General features: G+C 51.7%; 3 protein-coding genes across 3 annotated transcripts; all 3 read right to left on the bottom strand.

The window, feature by feature from the left end:
• Window positions 1-7,499: 7,499 nt before the first annotated feature.
• Window positions 7,500-8,355, bottom strand: LOC115335825 (hemoglobin subunit alpha-A). The gene is made up of 3 exons (XM_030002067.1): window positions 8,174-8,355; window positions 7,828-8,032; window positions 7,500-7,726 (listed from the first exon to the last, which is right to left on the bottom strand). The coding sequence occupies exons 1-3, from the start codon at window positions 8,266-8,268 to the stop codon at window positions 7,598-7,600; spliced, it is 429 nt and encodes a 142-aa protein (XP_029857927.1). The 5' UTR covers window positions 8,269-8,355; the 3' UTR covers window positions 7,500-7,597.
• A 2,550-nt stretch (window positions 8,356-10,905) lies between these two features.
• LOC115335915 (hemoglobin subunit alpha-D) lies at window positions 10,906-11,686 on the bottom strand. Its single transcript, XM_030002264.2, has 3 exons — window positions 11,508-11,686; window positions 11,178-11,382; window positions 10,906-11,081 (listed from the first exon to the last, which is right to left on the bottom strand). Exons 1-3 carry the CDS (start codon window positions 11,597-11,599, stop codon window positions 10,953-10,955), a joined length of 426 nt encoding a protein of 141 aa, XP_029858124.1. The 5' UTR covers window positions 11,600-11,686; the 3' UTR covers window positions 10,906-10,952.
• A 2,288-nt stretch (window positions 11,687-13,974) lies between these two features.
• HBZ (hemoglobin subunit zeta) lies at window positions 13,975-16,574 on the bottom strand. Its single transcript, XM_030002280.2, has 3 exons — window positions 16,091-16,574; window positions 14,834-15,038; window positions 13,975-14,252 (listed from the first exon to the last, which is right to left on the bottom strand). The coding sequence occupies exons 1-3, from the start codon at window positions 16,441-16,443 to the stop codon at window positions 14,124-14,126; spliced, it is 687 nt and encodes a 228-aa protein (XP_029858140.2). The 5' UTR covers window positions 16,444-16,574; the 3' UTR covers window positions 13,975-14,123.
• Between the last annotated feature and the right edge of the window lie 4,280 nt (window positions 16,575-20,854).

Here is a 20,854-nt window from a genome sequence, read left to right as displayed (position 1 = left end):
ATAGCTAGCAATGTCCTCATCTAATTTATGAGAAGACTTCCTTGAAGTCAGCCCAAAGACTTGAGCACATAAAGCATGGGATGGGAAGGGACTATTCTTCTAATTCCCAGCTTAGATTTGTTCACTGCCTGTTAGTTTCCATTTGTCCCTGTGTAATGCTATCCTTGGATGTTCAGAGCTCTCCTTCTGCAACGTGTCCTGCCTAATGACAGCATCAGCTTGCTCCCCATCTTTTTGCTGGGCATGAGGATATCATCCCCTTTCTGCTACGTTGATCCTTGAGGCCATGCAAGTATCCTGTAATATCCCAATCCTCCTCTATCGTGACAGTACCCACTTTTTTTTTTTTAATATTTTGGCCATTAATAAAAATTCCAAGGCCGGATCCAAGGTCAGATTCCATCAGTAATTTTCCTCCAGCCCAATAATTCCCTTTCAACGCTCCTACTATCATTTCCCTGTTTTCTGGAGTTCTATCTTACAATTCTTCCACTAATTGATATTTTCTCCCATCTAAATCACATGGTCGCAGCACCATATGATGCTGCTGCAACACGGCTCATGACTTACAACAAAGCTGGGCTTTGAGATCTTGACCCACAACTTGATGGATTTATCTGTTCTTACTTCACTCAGGCATACTGCAAACATCAATCAAAGCCTTCTTTGATGGCTAGTCCACCACTCCATTTTTCATAATCTGCTTGTTATGCCTAATATCCTTTTGATATTAGGAAATGACACTCCAGTTAGGTATTACACTCTTTCCCTCTTGTTTTTCCTGCTTCTTTGGGATATAAAGTAATTTTACAATGTTTTCCCTAAAGAATGGCAAGCCTATTCCACATTAGCTTTGAGTTCTCCCAGTTGATTTTGCTGTTGCTCAAAAATTGTTCTTCTGAAAGAAGACAAACAAACCCTTCCATTCTCATTCTACGTTAATTTAGCCTTCAACTCCACTTTAAAGGTATCAGCTTGTCATCAATCAATCCTTATGAATGACTTTACTGCAATGCTGCCTCTACTTATAGTTATTTTCCTCTTAAAGGACGAAAAATGAGATTCAAAGTCAAAGATCTGAGATGTGAGCATAAATCAAACTCACCTAATGTAACGCAGAATCAGATCCACAACATGTTACAATATGTGTTTTCTCACACCTCAGGTCCCTTAGACTTGCTCCTGTTCCCAAAGAAAAGCATTCCAGTATTCACTGGAACAGTTTGGGCTGGTGGATGCTGTACGACATGTCACCTCCAGACTGACAGCTGCTCCAAACACGAGGACACTGAAATGGTGTCATTGGCTTAGCAACTCTGTGGGTTGCTCCTTTCCCCTTTGGCTAAGCAGCCTTGCAATCTCAGAAGAAGGGGGGAGTTTGAACCAGCGAGGGGCTCTCTTTTGCTGCGGAGCTGGAGTTGGAGCTGAAGCTAAAGCTGAAGCTTCCTCCACTTCCACAGGCAGTGCCGCAGGTGGACACATGCAGCCACCCATGGATCACCATGACCTGCAGCCAGGCAGAAGATCCAGCTGCAGAGCTATCTGCCTTCTCTTGTGGTGGCAACAAAAAGCACAAGGTTTAGAAAACCCTTGGTGTGCTTCTGTCTCTGCTGAAATCTGAGGGAGCATGGCTATGCTGGAGCCAGGGCTTCTGTCTGGCTTAGTGACACACTTGACTCTGAATATAGTGCAGGTGACTGCGTCATGGTGAGGGTTCACCACATCTGTTTCTTGCTCGTTGGTCCATGAGTCCTGAAGCGCAGCCCCCTCCTCGGGAAGTCAGACACAAGTGGAAGAGCCTGTTCTGGAGAGTGTATTTCCTACAGTGTTTCAAACAGGCCTGGGGAGAAATCTGGACTATATACTGAAAATATCCCTGTTTGGAGCTATGATCTGGAAAAATAAATAATGGTGACCTGTCCAAATTGAATCTATGGAGCTTTAACAATGCTGACCCATGAATTTTGATAAATATACTTCTACTATTAATAAAGGCACTCAGCTGCTCAACCGTTGAAGGAGGTATAAAAGCTTTCTGGCTGAGCAGCTGCAATGCACATTTTGCTGTATTGCTTTCCATAAATCCATAGTTGGGATCCTCTTGGCCATGTGCAAAGGTCTCTGGAGAGCACAGAGCTGGCACAGTGTGCTCCCGTTATCTCTGTCTGGTCCTGGTACAAAGAGCAAAAAAGCAGCTCTGGCTGGAAATCCCAATGTTTTAACTATCTCCAGCTAGATCCTCGTTGAGTTGTGTCCACCCAGCAGCTCATTGCCTACTTGAAGTCACTGTGACAGGGGAACTGGAAAGGAAAAGCATAATGAAGAACTGTGTCCCAGGAATATGGACCAAAAATCTGCTATTAGAGTTGCACACTTTAGCTTTTGACAGAAACATCGGATGATGCTCCATCACTGCAGGAGACTGGTGAAAGGCTATTTGATGTAGTCCATGGAGCTTTGCTATATGCAGCTTTCAGCGTTATTCACAAATGGAAAAATAGGATGTCAATTATTTCAGTGTAGATAAATAAAGTGACACAGATACGGAAATATGTTCTAGAACAGCTGAGATTGAACTTAAAATGGCTATTACAGCTCAGGAAAAAGATGCTGGAGTCCTCATTGGTGGTTTGCCAAAATTGTAGCCTTGATGTGCAGCAAAAAAAGCCAGCAAAATGCAGTGATGTCATCAGGAAGGGCTTGGGCTCTCAAAACAAGAAAGAGGACATCTTTTGCCTGCTGTGCAACAGCTTGGTGCACCCACATCTATGCAGTTCTGGCCTCTGATCTAAGGACATAGTGGATTTAGAGTCCTGAGCAGAGCAACTGAGGTGATCAAGGGCAGCTGCAGTATGAGGAGGTCCTAGGAAAGCTGGGAATTTTCCCTGGAGAATGAGGAGCAGAAAGGGCTAACTCCACAAAATCACAAAGTGAATGTGGACCTGGTGCTCATCAGATTCTGCATGACTAGAATTAGAGGCCATCGATGAGTCCGGTAGATTGCTTTAAAATGGATAAAAAGGACTTTATACGGGGCAGGAGGGAGAATGAACTTCTGGAACTTGCTGCCACAGGAGGTTGTGGAAACAAATAGGATCAGCAGGTTTATAAAAGGTATAGCAAATTCATGAGCAGCAGGTCAACAGACAGACGCTGAAGGCAACAGGCAGGAATGTACCCTCTGAAACTGCTGTTACTGCTGGTGCAGATGCTGGAGGAGCACAACAAAAAACGGCTAGGCTTGTGTGCTTTCCCCAGATGGCATCTCCTGTTGCTGAAAACAACAGTGGGAGAGAGGAACCAGTGATGTTACCAGCAGAGCATTTCCTATGTTCTCAGTTTCACCATCCCTAAGCAAATTCAGATCTTCTCAGGTGGTTGGCGTGTGGTAGGAAGACAGGGCAACCAGCAGGAAGAAAATTTTTGCATTTCTATTCAATTTCCATCTCTGTAGTGAAAATCTGATCAATCCCCAGTGCACAATGTCAAGCAGGCCTGACTGAAAATCTGTGATCTCGCTGAAAAGGGTTGCTAGTGGTACAGTTGCAGTGAAAATCTGGCTAGACCTAATTATCAAAAAAGACATGGTCAGCCACAAAAAGAAGGTGGAAAAACAGTGCAAAGTAGGTGCGGAAAGTTTCTGCTGTTTAGTTGATGAATGGCTTCAATATAGCACTGAGAAGGCATCAGTGGCCAACGCCGTGTTACCACAGATCTGCTCCTGCTCCTCCCAGATATAAAATCTAAGACCTGGATTCTGTTGTGAACATCTCCAAGAACAGGGGGTTTGTGATGCTTAATGCCTTTTCAGTCACAGGAGCTCACAGAATGAGAGCTGGGTTCCTCACAGGTCAACTTTGAGGGGATCAGCAAAAAGGTTTTCTAAGATGTTGCTTGCAATATTGAACTTCTTGTGATGGCAAAAGAGAGCTGACAATGTTTTAAGTTTTGTGAATACTTGTTTTTATCAGCCCCATCCTGTCTGGAAGGGCTTGTACAGCTGTGCTTGATGTGGCTGCTCTGCTGGGAGCAGTCTCTGCTTTTAGGAGAGGAAGGAGAGAAAATATTTGAAGTCCTTCATCAAAATTGGCATTTCAGTGAAGGCTGACTCTATTTTCTGTCTTCTACAACCACTTTTCCTTTTCCCACCAGCAAAACAGCCAGTAGAGAAGGTGGGAGGATCCTAAAAAGTGTGAATTAAATTACATTTCAATCACTCCAGTATTTTCAGACTGCTTGCCTGAAAAACATCCCCTTTACCTCAGCAACTGAGTGAAGCCATCTCCAAACAGCCAATATCTTTGAGAAGTGGTGGTGGGTGATGGGGTTGCAGAAACAAGACAATAGGGTCTCTTATCGTTAGCAGGGTAAAAGGGGGAAACTAAGGAACTATAAACCAGTCAACTTCAAATCACTAAAAAACAGAGGGACATTTAATCGAAGAAAGAGATGAGTAATAACCGTGGCCATTGCCAAGAATGAATCATTTCAGATGAGACTGTTTTCGTTCTGTGACAGATTCCAGTCCTTGGTTCAACATCATTATTCACTGTTCTTTCATCAATAACTTATGTGTTGTAATGGAGAATGCGCTTATTAAATTCTCAGATGTTCCTGAGCTGGAGGGGCTGCGAGCACCCCAAAGCACTGGATTAAAATTCAAAATGATTTAGGCAAATCAGAGACATCAGACTGACTGTCCAAATACATGGCAACCAAACTGCTTACGCAGCAGTTTTTCAACAGAAGACCTACAGGTTGCACCAATCGTGAGTTATATTATTGGCATATTGAATGCCAGTATGGGATGTATAAACAGAAGAACAGTTTGTAAAATGCATGATGTTTTCTCTCCTCTTTCCAGCAAGAGGACCTCTCAACTGGTGTCCCAAGATCAGCTTCCAATAAGAAATGAATTCTGTATCTTCCCACTGCTTCTCTGCTAAATTTTGAATGGGCGGTTCCTGGTGAACTCCCCAAGGATGCCTGGTCTCCTCCAGAAGTATGTAATTCTGTGTCCCTTTCCAGGACGCACTCTCTAGGGCCATGACTATTGATCAGACGCTGATAACAGTAGTATTCAAGCTACCTGGACAATGCTGTTTGCAACCCCTCAAGAGACTGGTAAAAGTGTGATCAGGTAAGTCATAACCATCAAGCTTGTTTCCTGATGTCATTTTAGCTCCTCTTTCAATAAAAACGAGCTCTGAGATGCCACTTGCCTTGGTGACTATCATATGACAAAATAGTGTGTAGTTCTGTGGGTATCTTTGAACCATAGATGCTTTCTCCATCAAGAATAGATGTTCCTGGGCACACAAAGCCATGGCCACCAAGGGATGCCCAGTGAAGGGAGCCCAGGGCTGACGTGGCCCTGCGCTCTGAGCCAGGAGGCACAGGGTGCCTGGCGGCTGGGGCACCCAGCACTGGAAATGGGCTACTGGGAAGGGGTCCTGCACCCCTCCGAGCTGGCACCAGGGTCCCAGTGTGCTCAGGACCTCAGGGGCCGGCTGGAAGCCCATCCTGGCAGCCTGCTTCTCCCTGCCTGGAGGCTCCAGCTCAGGCCTGCAGGCGGGACCAAGGCTTGGCCCTCTGCACCCTCTGCCTGGCCCTGATAAAGCACCACGGCTTGAGGTCCCCATCTTGTGGCAGCAGGGACAAACGGCTGGGACAAAACTCATCCCGGCTCTTCGGAGCTCAACGGTTCTTTGGGCAGGCAGAGCCCTGGGAAAGCGCTGCAGAGCCAGGACGCTGCCCGCTGCCACGCACTGTGTCCTGCCTGAGGACACAACACCGCACGGGAGCGGTTGGAAGCGAAAGCCTGCCAGAGGCCGTGGGGACAACTGCCAACCTCTTGCCCTCCACGTACATACCGTCCCCTGCGTTGCTCTTACATCTTGCCTCTTACGCACACCCCATGCTCAGGACTACGAGGGTCCTTTGTGGCCAGGTTTGGAGGAGCCCACATCTGTGCTGGATTTGATGCTGGCTCTTCCCAGTGCTTTACCCACTAGTCCACACCACCTTGCATGCCTGTGTGCCCTGAGCACCCCACCATACCCCTGCTCTTCCCAAGCTGCCCAGGGAGCAGAGGCTCCCTGCGGAGCAGAATTGTGTCCACAGCCACGTCTGGGCAATGTCAGCTGGAAGGGTGCAACCTCCTCCAACATCCTGCTCCACGCAAAGGTAAATCAGGTTGGTCGGTGATGCCCTGACCAGCTTTCTCTTCCCACCACGGCCAGGTGTGGTGGGCATGCGGGGTCGCGATGCCTGTGGTGTTCTGCAGGAGAAACGCTGGGGGCTGCAGGGCCTCCCTCTCTCTCCAGAGTCATTTGGGGTCTCTCCTGCCTCTGGTGCATTCACTGACCGTGTCTGGAGGCCGTGGGGGTTAGGGCAAATGTCCGTCCTTGCAAGTGCCAGGGATCCAAGGGGCCCACGGCAACCTCGGCTTGGCTCCATGCTGTGGCTGCACCAGCCGCCCCGGGGCTTTCTTGAACCTTCACCCCAGCACCCAGTACGTCCCAGCCCTGGCAGGGATGGGGCAGCCTTACTCAGCACCTGGCAGGTTGTAGCCCCCCAGGACTATCTGCTGCCCCGTCTCCCACCACACCCACAGCTGGAAGAGAGCCCACATTCTCCTTTATCAGCCACCCACAGCCCCCTCCACTGCAGCCACCCTGCTGTGGGCTGCGATAAGGGCTGGGGGCTACACAGACACCAGCACTATGGCACCCAGCACCACTTTGCTGCCTGTGCTCGTTCTCCTGCCCTGACACCCCTTACCCTGCTGCAGTTCAAGACCCAAAGAGCAGGATCTGGGGCTGAGCCCCATCTGCTCCCCTTGCAGTCCCCCATGCCCGCTGTCTCCCCCAGCCTGCCAGCCCCCCCCAGGACCCCTCCAAAGTGACACCCCAGCAATGCAGCACTAGGTGGAAACAGAAGTTGTCCTACGGTGCTGCACAGCCCTGTGTGCTGGGGATGCACAGAAAGATGCCCTTGTGCTTGGAGGTCCTCAGGGCGTCCTCGCTGTGCCACCACACAGAGGGTCATAGGCACCCAGACCCCCTGTACCCCACTGTCTCCCGCAAGCACTTCCAGAAGGAGATGATCTCGGACAATTTGGCCTGAACAGGGGCAAGGGGTGCACAGGGCTGGTGGGGCAAGAGGGGATCCCAGCATGGTGCTCTGGTGGAAAGGCCAGGCCAGGCTGCAGCTGCAGGGAACTCCCAAGGGCCAGACTCTGGCCACTCTCCCCGACTCTTTCCCCTCTACCGGTGCCCAGAAATTCTCTGCTTGCTCCTGGAGCCCCACAGCTGGCAGAGCAGTGTCTGCCTGCCGGGCACCACCACCCAAACGCTGCCTCCCCTCAGAGACAGCAAAACCAGAGCCCATTTCTTCCACGTGCCCACCTGGCAGGGGGGCACCCCCCGCTCAGACCCCCAGAGCAGATCCCTCCCGCTCCCTCCCCACGGGCAGCAACTAAAGCAGGACACCAGGGCTGGAGCACAAATGCAACAGATTTTATTTCAGATCATTTGGCTGCTCGCTGTTGGAGGGCTGGTGGTGGGTTGCGTCCAGCTCTAGCCATGGTGCCGTCTTAACGGTACTTGGCAGTCAGCACGTTGCCCACGGCGCACAGGAACTTGTCCAGGGAAGCGTGGACCTCCGGGGTCAGGACAGAGGGGTGGTGGATGGCCACCACCACCAGGAAGCATTGGCCCAGCAGCTGAAAGGCAAAAGAAGATGGTGAGCGAGGGCGTGAGGCAAGGGGGTGGCCGGGGGGTGCAGGAGGGAGGTGAGGCTGGTCACCCCTTCCCAGACGCTCACTTTGAAGTTGACGGGGTCCACGCGGAGCTTTTGGGCGTGGAGGTCGCTGAGCTTGGAGAGAGCGCCCGCCATGTCGTCGATGTGGTTGACGGCCTCGATCAGCGCACCCACGACCTTCTTGCCGTGTGCCTTGATCTGAGCGGAGCCGTGGTGCAGGTCGAAGTGGGGGAAGTAGGTCTTGGTTGGGGGGTAGGTGGTGAACATCCTGGGGGACAGAGGGGGTCCGGGACGGATGAGACGGGGTCACAGAAGACAGGGACGGTTGTGGACGGGGAGAGGACGGGGGCAGATGCGAGGCGGTCAGGGCCAGACGGCAGAGGGGACGACGACAGGGATGGACACGTACCTCTCCAGGGCCTCGGCGCCGTAGTCCTCGGCATGGCCGCTGATTTTGGTGAAGACGTTCTTCACGTTGGTCTTGTCGTTGGCGGACAGCACCATGGTGTCACCTCCGCGTTGGCAGCCCCCAGCACGGGTACCCCCGCCGCCCGCCGCCGCCCTTATATGCAGTGCCGGGGCACCGCCCTCGCCCCCCCCCCGGCCCGCCCCGCTCCCGGCCCCGCTCCCGGCCCCGCTCCCGGCCCCGGCGGCGCTGGAGCCCGGCCAGGCGGGGCCGCCGCCCGCCTCCCCCCCGGCCAGCGCCGCGCCCCGCTCCTCCCCGCCCCGCCGGCACCGGGCCCGGCCGGGGGGGTCTCTGCCCCCCCCCCGGCACCAGCTGGGTTTTGGGTCGGGATTAGGGTTAGGGCTCGCAGCGGCGCAGGCCGGCTGGTCCGTCCCCTCTGGCGCGGGCTGACTGCAGGGTTAGGCTTAGGTTTAGGTTTAGGCTTAGGCTGAGGCTGAGGGTCTGTGCTGGCATGGGTTGAGTTAGGGTCCGCACTGGCACAAGGCGGAGGGGTCCGTGCCTGTCCCCTCCCGGCACAGACTGGGTTCGGGGCTCGGAGCGGGGTACCGGCCGAGGTTCCTTGGCACAGGCAGCTCTGGCACAGCCCGGATGCGTTCTGGCAGGCTGGTGGGGACAGCAGCGTGGGGCTCGTAACTTCAATAGCGTGGTGGGAGCCTGCGCCCCACAGACCGAGCCCGCCCAGCGCCCCCGAGACCCACACGCGGCCCCGCAGGCACCTGCACGTACAGACTGACCCATCCGGCACAGCCTCCACGCGCAGACATGAGCTGCCCCCGTACCCGCGCTGCCTCTACGCGCGCCGCCGTCTAACACGACCCCTACGCTTACACCATCCTTGCACACGCAAGTGCTGCCCCCATACACACACCTATCCAACACAGCCCCTGCGCACACACCGTCCCTACACACACACGCTGCCCCTATAGACACCCTGCCATCCAATGCAGCCCCTATACACGCAGCCACTCATCCACCCAGCCCCACTGCACCTACTGCTCTCATTCCCTCAGTGCACCCCAAACCGTTGTACCCCAAAGCGTGTGCCCTCTTCACCGCGCCCTGCTCCCCAAACCGCAGTCACATCCCTTTGCATGCAGACCCCGGAGCTCCCCTGCCCCAGCCCTCTCTCCTGCGCACGTGCTGTGCTGACCCCAGTGCTGCGGGGGAACTGGGTGACCCTGACTTCTGGGAAGGGGCAACACTCGGCAGAGCCACAGGGATCAGTGCTGGGCACTGATGCAGGCACTGGCCTGCAGCAGCAGGAGCTCACAGCCAGGGAAGGAAGGCACGCAGGCCACAGCTGCCCGTGGCGAGCTCCGTGTGCCCTAAATGATGGAGGCAAGGAAGTCAAGAAGGGCGAGGAAGATGAGGATGGTGAAGAAGATGAGGAGGGTGCTTCCAGTAGGTTCAAGAGCTGGCGCAGGCAGGCAGGGAACAGTTCACACCCGTGTTTCCTCCACAGCCAATGGTTCTTATCATTTGTGTTTGGGGGAGATTAGCTCGAGCTGGCACTATTTCAGAGCAGGGAAGGAGGGGAGGACGGGGGGGCTGATCTTCTGGGAAGCGGAGCCCAGGGAAACAGCAGCAGGGCGGTGTGTCTTGTTGCCTGTGTGTGCATCAGGGGGGCAAACTGTAAAGGCAGAAGAGCGCTTCAAACTGATGGCACAAGAATAAATGGGTGCAAATGCACATGAAGACACTGGGGCGTAGACTGGCATGTGTCTGAGGATGGAGGAAAAGCACTGTGGGTTCATCAGTGCACTTGCAGGAGCAGGGGCCGCTGTGGCCCAGGGACTCCCAGCCCTGTGTTTCTGTGCAGGCAGGGTCCCCACATGCCCAGCGTCCAGCTGCTGCCTGCACTTGGCCACCGCAGGCACTGCTCTCCTGATGCACCGTCTCCCATCCCTGATGAACACTCACCTCCTCACTCTGGTGTCACAGTGCAGAGCAAACCCAGGGCTAGTTTAATATCTTATAACCCATCACCTATGATCTAAAGACAATGATTTTTTCTTAATTCAGGCTCCAAAACCCTGAAACCAGTGGCCCTGTGCTGGACAGCAGCTCTGCCCGCTCCACTCCCACCCTGCTGAGGTGCCAGGGGAAGAGCAGACACTCAGGGCAGGTGTGGGCGTACTTCCCTGGCAGTCGACGGGGATTTGTGGATCAGAGGCTTGAGCCCAAGGACGGTGTTTGTGCTTAATGGTCTGCAGTGGATTTTTTTCACTCCACGAACTTGCCTGATTGCTTTTGGAGCTCATGCAAGCACTTAGCTCCCACAGCATCCCCAACAAAGTCCTCAACAGCCATTGTGGTAGATGGAGCTAGGAGGGACTCATCCTACCCTACCGGAGGACCCTTCAAGGGGATGCAAAAAACACATTTGGCTCAGCGCATCCTTCCCCACCCCGCTCCCCAGAGGGATGCAGGCACGGCAAAGTGACAGGCTGAGCTCCGTTCCCTGGGTCCTGCTACCAGCATCAGCCGCATCCCAAGCTGGGGCGGGATGGAAGCAGGCAGGGCCCTGGGGGGGGCACGCAGGGAGCCCATGGCCAGTGCTGCCGTCCTGTACCATGGCCAACCTCACCGGCAGCTCCCTCCCTCCCTCCCTCCCTCCGGTGGGCCCACCGCGACGATCCAGCCCGCCCCGGCCCCAGCACAGGCAGACACGGTGCTGCAGCAAAAGTGTCTTTATTGATGGCACACAGGTGTGGACAGCAGCTCATCTGTACTTCTCAGCCAGCACGGCAGCCACAGCTGACAGGAACTTGTCGAAGGCAGAGTGCACCTCGGGGGTGTATTCTTTGCCCAGGTGCACAGCCAGCACCACCTGGAAGCACTGCGACAGCAGCTGCAAGGCAAAACAGGGCTCAGCACCGCTGCTACGGCCCCCGTCCCCCCAGCCTGGTCCCCGTCCCCTGGTCCCCGTCCCCCGTCCCCCGCTTGCCTTGAAGTTGACGGGGTCGACACGCAGGTTGTAGGCGTGCAGGTTGCTGAGCTCGGACAGGGCCTGGCTGAGGTTGTCCATGTTCTTGACGGCGTTGCCCAAGGCGTTCACCACCTTCTTGCCGTGGCCGCGGATCTGGTCGGAGCCGGGGCTCAGGTCGAAGTGGGGGAAGTAGGTCTTGGTCGGGGGGTAGGTGATGAACATCCTGCCGGAGCGGGACAGTCAGTGCCGCTGACCCCCAGCTGGACCCCCCCCCCCCCCGCTGGCCCCACGTGGGGCTCCCACCCGCTCGCCCCCCTCGCCCGTGGGGTCCCTGGGCCCGTCCTGCACCTCTGCAGGGCCTCGGCTCCGAAGTCCTCCTGGTGGCCTTGCACCTTATCCCAGATGGCCTGGATCAGCTTCTTGTCGTCGGCGGTCAGCATGGTGGCGGCTGGCAGGGGCAGGCAGGTCTCGGTGGCAGCAGTGCCCACGAGGACGCCTTCTTATAGCGGCCGGCACCTCCGCCCTGGCCTTATCTTATCGGTGCCGAGGGGCGGCGGGGCCGCGGCCACACAGCACCGGGCCCAGGGAGCGGCTGCGGCGCTGCCCTGGGGGGCCCCGACTGCCTTGGGGGCCCCAGCCCTGGGGAGGCCCTGAGGGAGCGCGGCCGCCCTGCCTCCCTGCACCACCGCCGCAGCAGCCTGCCGCTGGCACCCGTCGTTCCCCCCGGCTGGGCCAGGGTCCTCTCCCTGGCTCTGCGGGGGTCAGGGTGGGTCCCGCACGTGTCCTTGGCCCCTCGCGTCCTCCAGCCTCCGGCGCGTCTGGCCCCTCTCTGTCCGAAGAGCCCCTGGGCCTCTGAGCCAGAGCCACGGACAAGCTCTCCCGGGTCGTGCTGGGGATCTGCCATGAGAAACACCGTGTCTCCAGCAGCCCGGAGAAACCTGAGCGGGGAAGAGTCTCCTTTTTGGGCGCATGGTCTTCCCAAAGTCCGTCCTGTGATGCTTGGCCGGCCTGGGCTTCTTCCCTTCTTCCCACCCCGGTGTGTGCTCCCGCCTCTCCCCTTAAACGCTGGGACATCCCGCAGGGCATATCGTGGTTGGTGACTGTCACATCCTTTGCTCAGCCTCTGTACAAAGTCACCGGTACAAATTTGGGGTTAGGGACACACCAGATGCTGACCTACCATCTAAGCTGTGGATTTAAACATTCAGGTTACCTGGGACTCACAGATGTAGAATGTTTTAAAAACCACTGTGGTACACTGGGTGACACGTTTAAAGCAATTTGGTGGCTTCAGAGCTTCCGCACCGTCTCTCTCCCCCTTGCCCAAACGCAGTCCCTAAATTTTGTAAATGAGATGAGGACCACGGCTTGCAGTGCCAGTTCAGGTTGTCGATCAGAGTGTGCTTAAGACTTTGCACCTGCCTTTTCATGTCAAAAGTCCTCTGAGACAGGCATGTGTAGTGAATGTAACCTGAGAAATAATTTTCTTCACGGCAGCTCACATGGTGCTGTGTTTTAGATTTTTGACCAAATCAGCCCTGATAACACACTGATATTCTGGCTTTTGCTGAGCAGCATTTGCAACAGCATCAAGGCCATCTCTGCTTCTCACTCTGCCGCCCCAGGGAATAGATTTTGGGGTGTGTGATATGCTGGGAGGGGACACAACTGGGCAGATGACCCCAACTAACCAGAGGTATTTCATACCATATAATGCATGCTCAGCAATTAAAGGGAAAATGGGGGTGTGGGGGTTAGGGAGTTTTGGGGGGGTTACCCATCTTTTTTGCTCAGAAACTGGCTGGGCATCTGTCTACCCACAGGAGGTGGTGAATGATTGCCTGTGCATCGCCTGTTTTATTTTTTTCTTCCCTCTTCTTCGACTTATCCTTCACTTATTAAACAATTATTTCTGTTTGTTTGTTTGTTTGTTTGATCTTGAGCCCCAATTTTTCTTGCTTTTATTCTTCCTTTCCTTTTCCCCGCATCCCATTGATGGGGGAGAAGTGAGTGAGCGACTGTGTAGTGCTTAGCTGCCCACTGGTGTTAACCCACAACAGGTACCTATGGAAGATCCCTGCGCTCCCCCCAGGGTGACCATCAATTCTGTACTCTTCCTTGTCGCTGCTTTCCAGAGAAACACTGGGAATTTGTGGTCCCCCAGATGCCATCAATGCTAATCTCCAGTGGCCACTAGTATTCCCAAATTCCAAATGCATGTGAAGTTCCCCATATAAAAATAAGAGATGTTAAGCTGAGGGGATGGTCCCTTTACCAAACCTGTCTAGCAAGTGCGATAGCCCAAGGTGTTCATGAAGCGCATCAGATACCTTGTCCATACTACATGGAGAGGAGCATGAGAAGACAACGCCCAGCATCACTCTGGGCACATCACAACACATGGCAACGCAGGTTTGTTCACAACAGGCTGCGATGGGTTTTGGGTAGGCCAAACAAAAAGCCTGGGTCCATTCAATACCCTAGCAGGGTAAAAGACTGTTTCCTGGTCAGCCTGGAAACAGTCTTTGGTGGATATACCTTTGGTGAGCAGTAGCAGTCACAGGGCTCTAGCCTGCTCTGGGCTTCTGCTCCATGTTGTCTTATTCCCACTGAATATTATGTTACGTTATTCCCACTTAATTTACACACCTTAGCACGTGAATTAGTACATGAATTCATTAGTACATGAGTTAGTACATGAATTTACACAGCTTACTATTTTGCCCTCCACATGGTGTGGACATTTCAGAACACCCCTGCCTGAACAGTAAGATGGAGGTGGAACACAGGGAGATGAAAGCACAGAGACCATAGCTCATGTTTGAATTATTTATTGGGTTTTGCAGATGATTGAGCCCCTGCATAGGGGATTTGAGAGGACTGCATAGGAAGGGGTGAATACCCCAGAGCCTGGCAGCTGGGGTGCACCATGGATGTGCATCCCTCGCCCTCTGTGGAGGCCATTTATCTGTACTTCTCAGTCAGAACAGAGGAAATACTGGACAGGAACTTGTCCCACGCAGCATGAACTTCTGGGGTGAAGTCACTGGGATAGCGGGCAGCCACGGAACACAGGATACAGTGGGAAAGCAGCTGTAAGGGAAAACAGGATGAAGTCCATCATGATCAGTAACAGATGCCAGTCTAGGGGTCTGCAATGGACCTAAGTCCCAGCGTGCTCTGGGATGACAACTACGTGTCCCAACCAGCAGCACTGCTGCCCGATGCTGTGTGTGAAGAAGCAGAGTTGCCTTTGGTATAGGGCAAAAGGCAGTGTTTGATCCCACTCCCTCTTCCAAACATCCCTTCCTTCCTCACCAACGGGAAATGCAACAAAGTGGAAATGTTTAGAATTTACTAAGACTTTGTTCAAGACAGGTGATATAACCTGACATGTGAGGGAGATTCATAAATGACAACAAAGGCAGCATAGACTCGAGTCTGTCTAACAAACCATAGGAGCCCCCTGAGTAGTTCTTTGCTTCAGCTAGACCAGATCTTTCATTAAAAAATCCAATCTCATGTTAAAAATCAGGTGGGGAACAAGCAGCGACATAAGCTGACAAGGCTGTGCAGTGCAGTCGGGGATCAAGCTGCCATTAGCCAGAACCATCTGTGGTCTTTAATTCTGTGATGGCAGTTTTCATCCCTGAAAAGTCTCTCTGCTCACTCACCTTGAAGTTCACCGGGTCCACCCTGAGGATGTAAGCATGCAGCTCACTGAGTTTAGCCAAAGCGGCTCTAATGTCATCAACGTGCTTCACAGCTTCCCCGATGGCATTCATGACCTTAGAGCCATGACCACGAAGTTGAACTGAGCCTTGGCTGAGATCAAAGTGAGGGAAGTAGGTTTTCGTCTGGGGGTAGCTGGAGAAAAGCCTGGAGGAGAACATGAGAATGAGATTCAGCAGTGGAAATGGTATGCCTGAGATGGTAAAACCTCAGAGCAAGCGCCACGTAAAGCTGCCAGCTGCAGGAGTGCACTCCTTCAGTGGTTGTAACAGAGCTTCGGGAGCTTGAAGCTTGCATCAGGAAGGTCCTTCTGCTCTTAAACCTCTTCTGCAGTATGTGCAGATTAGACAGTGGGGTAATCCGTATGTACTAGAGAAGAATGAAATGCTAAAAATAATTTTAAACTTAATGTATTTTTTGTTTGTTTGTTTGCTTTTAAATAAATAATAGCCCCAAAGTGTCACTACATTTCCTATATTACATTGTAAGCCAGTTTGCAGGACCTTCAAACTAATACAAGCTGAACAAACCAGAATCTATGAGTGGTACTCAGAGTCCTGGAAGGACTATCACAATACTTTATATTGAGCTGTAAATAACATTTAAATAACTTTGAATAACATAATAATTTCTGAACAATTTCCAGACTATTATCCCTTTTGTGCCAGCTTGCTTAATTTGTATGAACTTTGAATTACTGTGCTATACTTCATGCAGGGGGTCCAGCTGTCTTGTTTCCTGTTACTTATAAACTGGAATAATGAAACACGAGTACCCAGTGAATTTAGTGGACAGCTATTTTCTTAACGCCTAGAAATTGCAAGAGAAATTGCATCACTTGTACAATAAACCACTTCGAGTTCATTTCCTAACAGTGATAACCCTGTTTCAGGACACTGAGTATGAATGACTTTGAATTCCTCACCATGGCTCCTGGCTATGAATTCTTCTGAATTGCTATAATGGGAAATAAACCATTAGAATTGCTTAGAAAATTATGTTTTGCTGTAAGATTTTGAAGCCATCTATTTAGTAGCACAGATATAATTCCAGAAAATTACATGCCAAACAACACAGAGGTCACCCATCAGCTCTCACCAGTCCCAGGGTGCTCTCACTCATGCAACTTTTACATGAGATGCATCCTAACAGCAAAGCCAGAGGAGGCACCTTCTTCGGAGGGGTTCTGGGGGACTTACCTCTCCAGTGATTCTGCCCCAATGGCATCGGCTTGGGTAGCCACCTTTGCCCAGATGGTGACCACGGCGGCCTTCTCGGCTTGAGTCAGCGTCATCGTGCAGGAGGGTGCAGGCTCTGGCTCCTTGCAGTGAACGCTCAGAGCAGGTTTGGACTCATCGCTCTGACAGCCCTGGTTATAAAGAGGAAGGGGAGAGCGGACCTTGGCGCCTGTCCACGCCCATTGGTCACTCCAGTGGCCCACCCGTGGAGGTGGGAGACTCTTATCTCCCTGTGAAGCAATGCCTATTTCGGCAAGGGTCAGCGCACTGGCCTCCTTGCTTTCTGGCGTTATCAGCTTCTTGCTTCTTAACATAATGGCCGTGTGGCCCGGAGAAATTGTCTGGACATATATTGATACATGAACAGAGAGATAATGCTGGAAAATTCCAGCGATGGAGCATTAGGACACAACTTTAAGCTGAGGTGCGTACGGACTTCAAGCATACTAAGGAGCTTGGAGAAAAATCTGCATTTTCTGCCTTGCTTTACAGATGCGAACACAAGACTGGGCCTTTCTGTGTCATATCATACACTTCCAGTATATGTGGCTGCCACATGGCCCAATATTTCATATAAAATGATTCCTAAGTAGTGCTAGGGACAGGCTGGGAGATGTGCAGTATAGTTCAGAGGGAGAGTGAGACTCTGATTTTGTGGGAATCAGTGGAGATTTTGCCATTTGCTTCAGCACTGCCGGGACTTCACTTTGCCAGCCTCTTGCAAAGAATTAGGGACGCACTCTGCAATTGATGTTGCTTATAACAGCACCAGTAGTAATGATTCCTGTGGATACAGGGAGAGGGAGCTTATGAAATTGAGTAGGGTCCTAGGAAAAAGCATGTGTGTGTGAGAAAGCCCAGTCAGACATTTTTATCACTAAATGCCTCGTACTGCATGTCTTTGACTTCTAGCTGTGTGATCTTACTGTTAATTATCCCTCGTACTGTAAAATAGCCCTCAGCACCACAGCCAGTGCTGGTGCGTGCTGTGCCACAAGCTGGACACGCACAGGAACCCCTGGTCCCACGACAGATGGCTTGTAGCTTCGGGCACGGACACACTTGATGGGTGAAGGACCAAACAAGCAAAGGGAAGACCAGCACAAGTCTGTAATCACAGATAAGTGGGCAAAGTGTCAAATAAATACCCTACTGGAGATGGTTGCTGCTGAACCTCAGGGAATGAATACCCTGCCAGCACATGAAGCAGAGGTAAATCTCTCTGCCACCCTGATAAATTACAGCAGCTGTACACACCACTGAGTGCTGGCAGCCCTGCATGGAAAGGTGGCTGGTACAGTCAGAGAGGTCAGATAGTGTTCTCTGCCCAAATAGCCTTGCGTACTTGTGCTGAGAAGGTTGATATGTATAAGCCAGATTCCTCAGCAAGATGTGTCTGAGTTTCACAGCAGTGCTACCGACTGCTACGGAGGATGCTCCCCAGACATGGTTGTCCTGCTAAGAGGAAAGCCCTTCTAGGGCTCTAACAATACTTGGGTCATGCGTGCATTGGAGTATGTCCAGCGTACAGTTATCTCTGCCAAAGTAGCTATGCCAGTGCAATCACACCACCCAAGCCTACTAAATGTCACACAGGAGCACGCAGCAAACTTGGAGGCTCTCTTGGGAGCCATGGTGCGGCTGTGCCATGCTGCCGGGCAGGGGAACCTGACTGCCAGCAGGTGTTGGGTTTGGCATGGAGCTAGGTTCCCATGTGAGCTGTGCTTATGGTGGGGGTTTCTTCAGTGCCTTCACATGGGGATCCTCTCCGGGCAGACTCTATAGCCCATAGGAGTTGATACATTCACTAAAAATAGACCCCACTCTCCTGGGGCTGTGGCTCTGCCACCACAGCCTGGGGTCAGGTGGGAATGAACCAGTGGTGATAGACGAGCGGTAGGGATGGGGTCACACAGCGGCTGCTGTATCCTCTGGTGTCCCCAATGTCCTGGTGGCTGCAGCGGCACTTGCAGAAAGGCTCTGACCTACCCGTTGTGCTTTGCACTGGGCTCTGAATTTAAGCCTCTCTGCGTGTGATGTGTCAGATGGAGCAGGAGAAACCTTGGGCTTTCCCAAAGGGCAGGCACAAAGCACTTGATGCTTCTTGGTCTGCAAGCCTGGCTGGGTTCAATGATCTTGTATTATCATCCCCTCTGTGGAGGCCAACACCTAATCTGGGATTTAATTTAAGATTGTGTTCAACACCACAGCTCCCTCCTCAGCCCTCTGGCCCACTGGCTGGGTGGCTGGGTAATTCGCTTCTCTCTGTACCTTATTTTAAGAGGCGATACAAGAGGGGACTCACCTGAGACCCAGTGAGGACAATCACTTTAGCATAAGTAGTATTATCAGAGTGCTCTTTGTACATCCTCCCTTTGATAAATGCCATACATGTCCACTGAAAACCCGGAGTTAACTCTGGCTACACAGATGCAGTGCAGCGCAGCCTCCAATTAAAAGTGCCTCTGATGGCATGGGCAGCAGTCCTTCAGTCAGGGCACAGGGCAACACGATATTCAGTTTATACAGCTGTTGTGGTTTAACCCCAGCCAGCAACTAAGCAGCATGCAGCCGCTTGCTCACTCCCCCCCACCCAGTGGGATGGGGGAGAGATTCAGAAGGAAAAAGTAAAACTTGTGGGTTGAGATAAAGACAGTTTAATAGGACAGAAAGGAAGAAAATAATAATCATCATAATAAAATGACAATAATAATAATAATAATAATAATAATAATAATAATAAAAAGAATTGGAATATACAAAACAAGTGATGCACAATGCAATTGCTTACCACTCGCTGATCGATGCCCAGTTAGTTCCTGAGCAGCGATCCACGCCCTGGCCAACTCCCCCCAGTTTATATACTGGGCATGATGTCACATGGTCTGGAATACCCCTTTGGCCAGTTTGGGTCAGCTGTCCTGGCTGTGTCCTCTCCCAACTCCTTGTGCTCCTCCAGCCTTCTTGCTGGCTGGGCATGAGAAGCTGAAAAATCCTTGACTTAGTAGAAACACAACTTAGCAACAACTGAAAACATCGGTGTGTTATCAACATTCTTCTCACACTGAATCCAAAACGTAACACTATACCAGCTACTAGAAAGAAAATTGACTCTATCCCAGCTGAAACCAGGACAACAGCTTGAATGAATGGAGGTACGAAGGGAGGCTGTATTCATCATCCCTTGCTAATAGGCATTTCAAAACCCTGCAGTTTTCCCATAGAAAAATTACTTTGAAAATAAAGATGCTGTTGTTAAATATATATTCATATAATGTTTTAGTCTCCTCCCCAAAGTGCTGCCTCTTACATTGCCTGCTGCATGGCTGTGCTCCAAGCTCTCCGCAGTGAGAGTGCTTTTAATCAGAGGTTACTCAATCAACGCACAAGGGAAGAAACTGTGACCCAGAAATACCCAGGGATAAGGCAGAGACCATCAGGACTCCTTCCTATTTTGCTGCCTGTTTAACCTGAATATTGATTCTCCATGACTGTAGGATTAAGGTCTGTGTAGACACGATGATCAGGGTGATGCCCACACAGGAGGGTTTGTCATGGCTGAAATCTTTATAGAATTTGAATTCATTTTCTGAGAGTTACTCTTGCACTATCACAAAAGCCAGAGCAGCCAAAAGACGACAGTGGTTTGCTAGAAGGAGCTCATCACTTGCCCAGGATCAGGGCTGCACTGAGGACAGTTGCAGGAACTCCTCAGGAACGTGCCTGGTGGGAGAAGTGTGATCCTCGGCCACGTCCCACAACGTGACATGGAGAGTGACCGTCTCTGTCCTTGTATGGACCTCTCACCCAAGTTCTTCCATCCCAGTGGTTCAGCTGCCCACAGGGTAGTGAGACGTGGAGGTCCTGGCCTCAGCAACGCAAGGAGTTGGACAACATGATTGCTGGTGTTCCTCTGTCGCAGGACCGATACTGAAGCTATGTCCTCTGGGAAACTCCACCAGATCTGCTTCCTCTCTTGCTGCTGCTTCTCTTAATTATGATTCATAGACCATAGCAGAATGTCCACGCTTGGGCAGATGATGCATCTTTGTCGTGAAGCTGTGAAATGTCACCAAAGGTGATTTTTAGTATTAACGTAGGAATTTTTTAATCCTGTTCCAAAAGCAGGCTGCCACAGTTTCTCATTTTAAATGACAGAAGCGAGCGACAGGCCTGTTTGCTCGATACAAAAGTGGCATTATAATTTCTGTCAGCCCTGACTGTAAATCCAGCGACTGATTCAATGGCACTGCTATGAGATCAGGGATAACTTTTCCCATGGGCCTGTATTCTCCACGGGGAGTGCTTCCCCCTCAAGGCGAATACCTGTGGATAAGGTGGCACATACGTCTGCTCTAATTCTGAAAAATTTGGGGTGTATTAAGTTTTGGAAATTTTAAAAGTGGAATCTAAATCCTGGCTTTATTCTTTAATTTCCTACCAGTGCTCAAAGGACTTGCAATGTTTTCCTTTAACTAAAGTACAGCCTCCAAGAGCTGGAAATGACAAAATATATCTGTAATTTATTATTTAAGAAAGTAAAATTATGCTTCGAAGCAGACATACTGGGAAATTTTAACGTAGCTGCCCAGCACTGGTGCACGAGGAATGCTCTGCCGTGATAATACGACTGCTCTTTAATCACCCTTAGACAACTCTGTCCCCTCAGCGACACCTTCTCTTGCTTCAATTGTTATCGCTGGCCTTGCGGAGAATGGCCCTGCA

The sequence above is a fragment of the Aquila chrysaetos genome, chromosome 25 (genome assembly GCF_900496995.4).
Source record: "Aquila chrysaetos chrysaetos chromosome 25, bAquChr1.4, whole genome shotgun sequence".
Lineage (NCBI taxonomy): Eukaryota > Metazoa > Chordata > Aves > Accipitriformes > Accipitridae > Aquila > Aquila chrysaetos.
Note: the sequence above shows the minus strand (reverse complement) of the source record. Positions and strands in the feature narration are given on the sequence as shown.

Bases quoted from the DNA above. Each gene is read 5' to 3' on its own strand.
- LOC115335915 (XM_030002264.2), bottom strand. From the start codon at position 11,599: ATGCTGACCGCCGACGACAAGAAGCTGATCCAGGCCATCTGGGATAAG. The intron at 11,383-11,507 runs GTGCAGGACGGG...CCGCTCCGGCAG, and splicing joins GGAGCCGAGGCCCTGCAGAG to GATGTTCATCACCTACCCCC. The intron at 11,082-11,177 runs GCAAGCGGGGGA...TTTGCCTTGCAG, and splicing joins TCGACCCCGTCAACTTCAAG to CTGCTGTCGCAGTGCTTCCA.
- HBZ (XM_030002280.2), bottom strand. From the start codon at position 16,443: ATGTTAAGAAGCAAGAAGCTGATAACGCCAGAAAGCAAGGAGGCCAGT. The intron at 15,039-16,090 runs GTAAGTCCCCCA...GTTCTCCTCCAG, and splicing joins GGGGCAGAATCACTGGAGAG to GCTTTTCTCCAGCTACCCCC. The intron at 14,253-14,833 runs GTGAGTGAGCAG...TTTCCCTTACAG, and splicing joins TGGACCCGGTGAACTTCAAG to CTGCTTTCCCACTGTATCCT.
- LOC115335825 (XM_030002067.1), bottom strand. From the start codon at position 8,268: ATGGTGCTGTCCGCCAACGACAAGACCAACGTGAAGAACGTCTTCACC. The intron at 8,033-8,173 runs GTACGTGTCCAT...TCTGTCCCCCAG, and splicing joins GGCGCCGAGGCCCTGGAGAG to GATGTTCACCACCTACCCCC. The intron at 7,727-7,827 runs GTGAGCGTCTGG...TTTGCCTTTCAG, and splicing joins TGGACCCCGTCAACTTCAAA to CTGCTGGGCCAATGCTTCCT.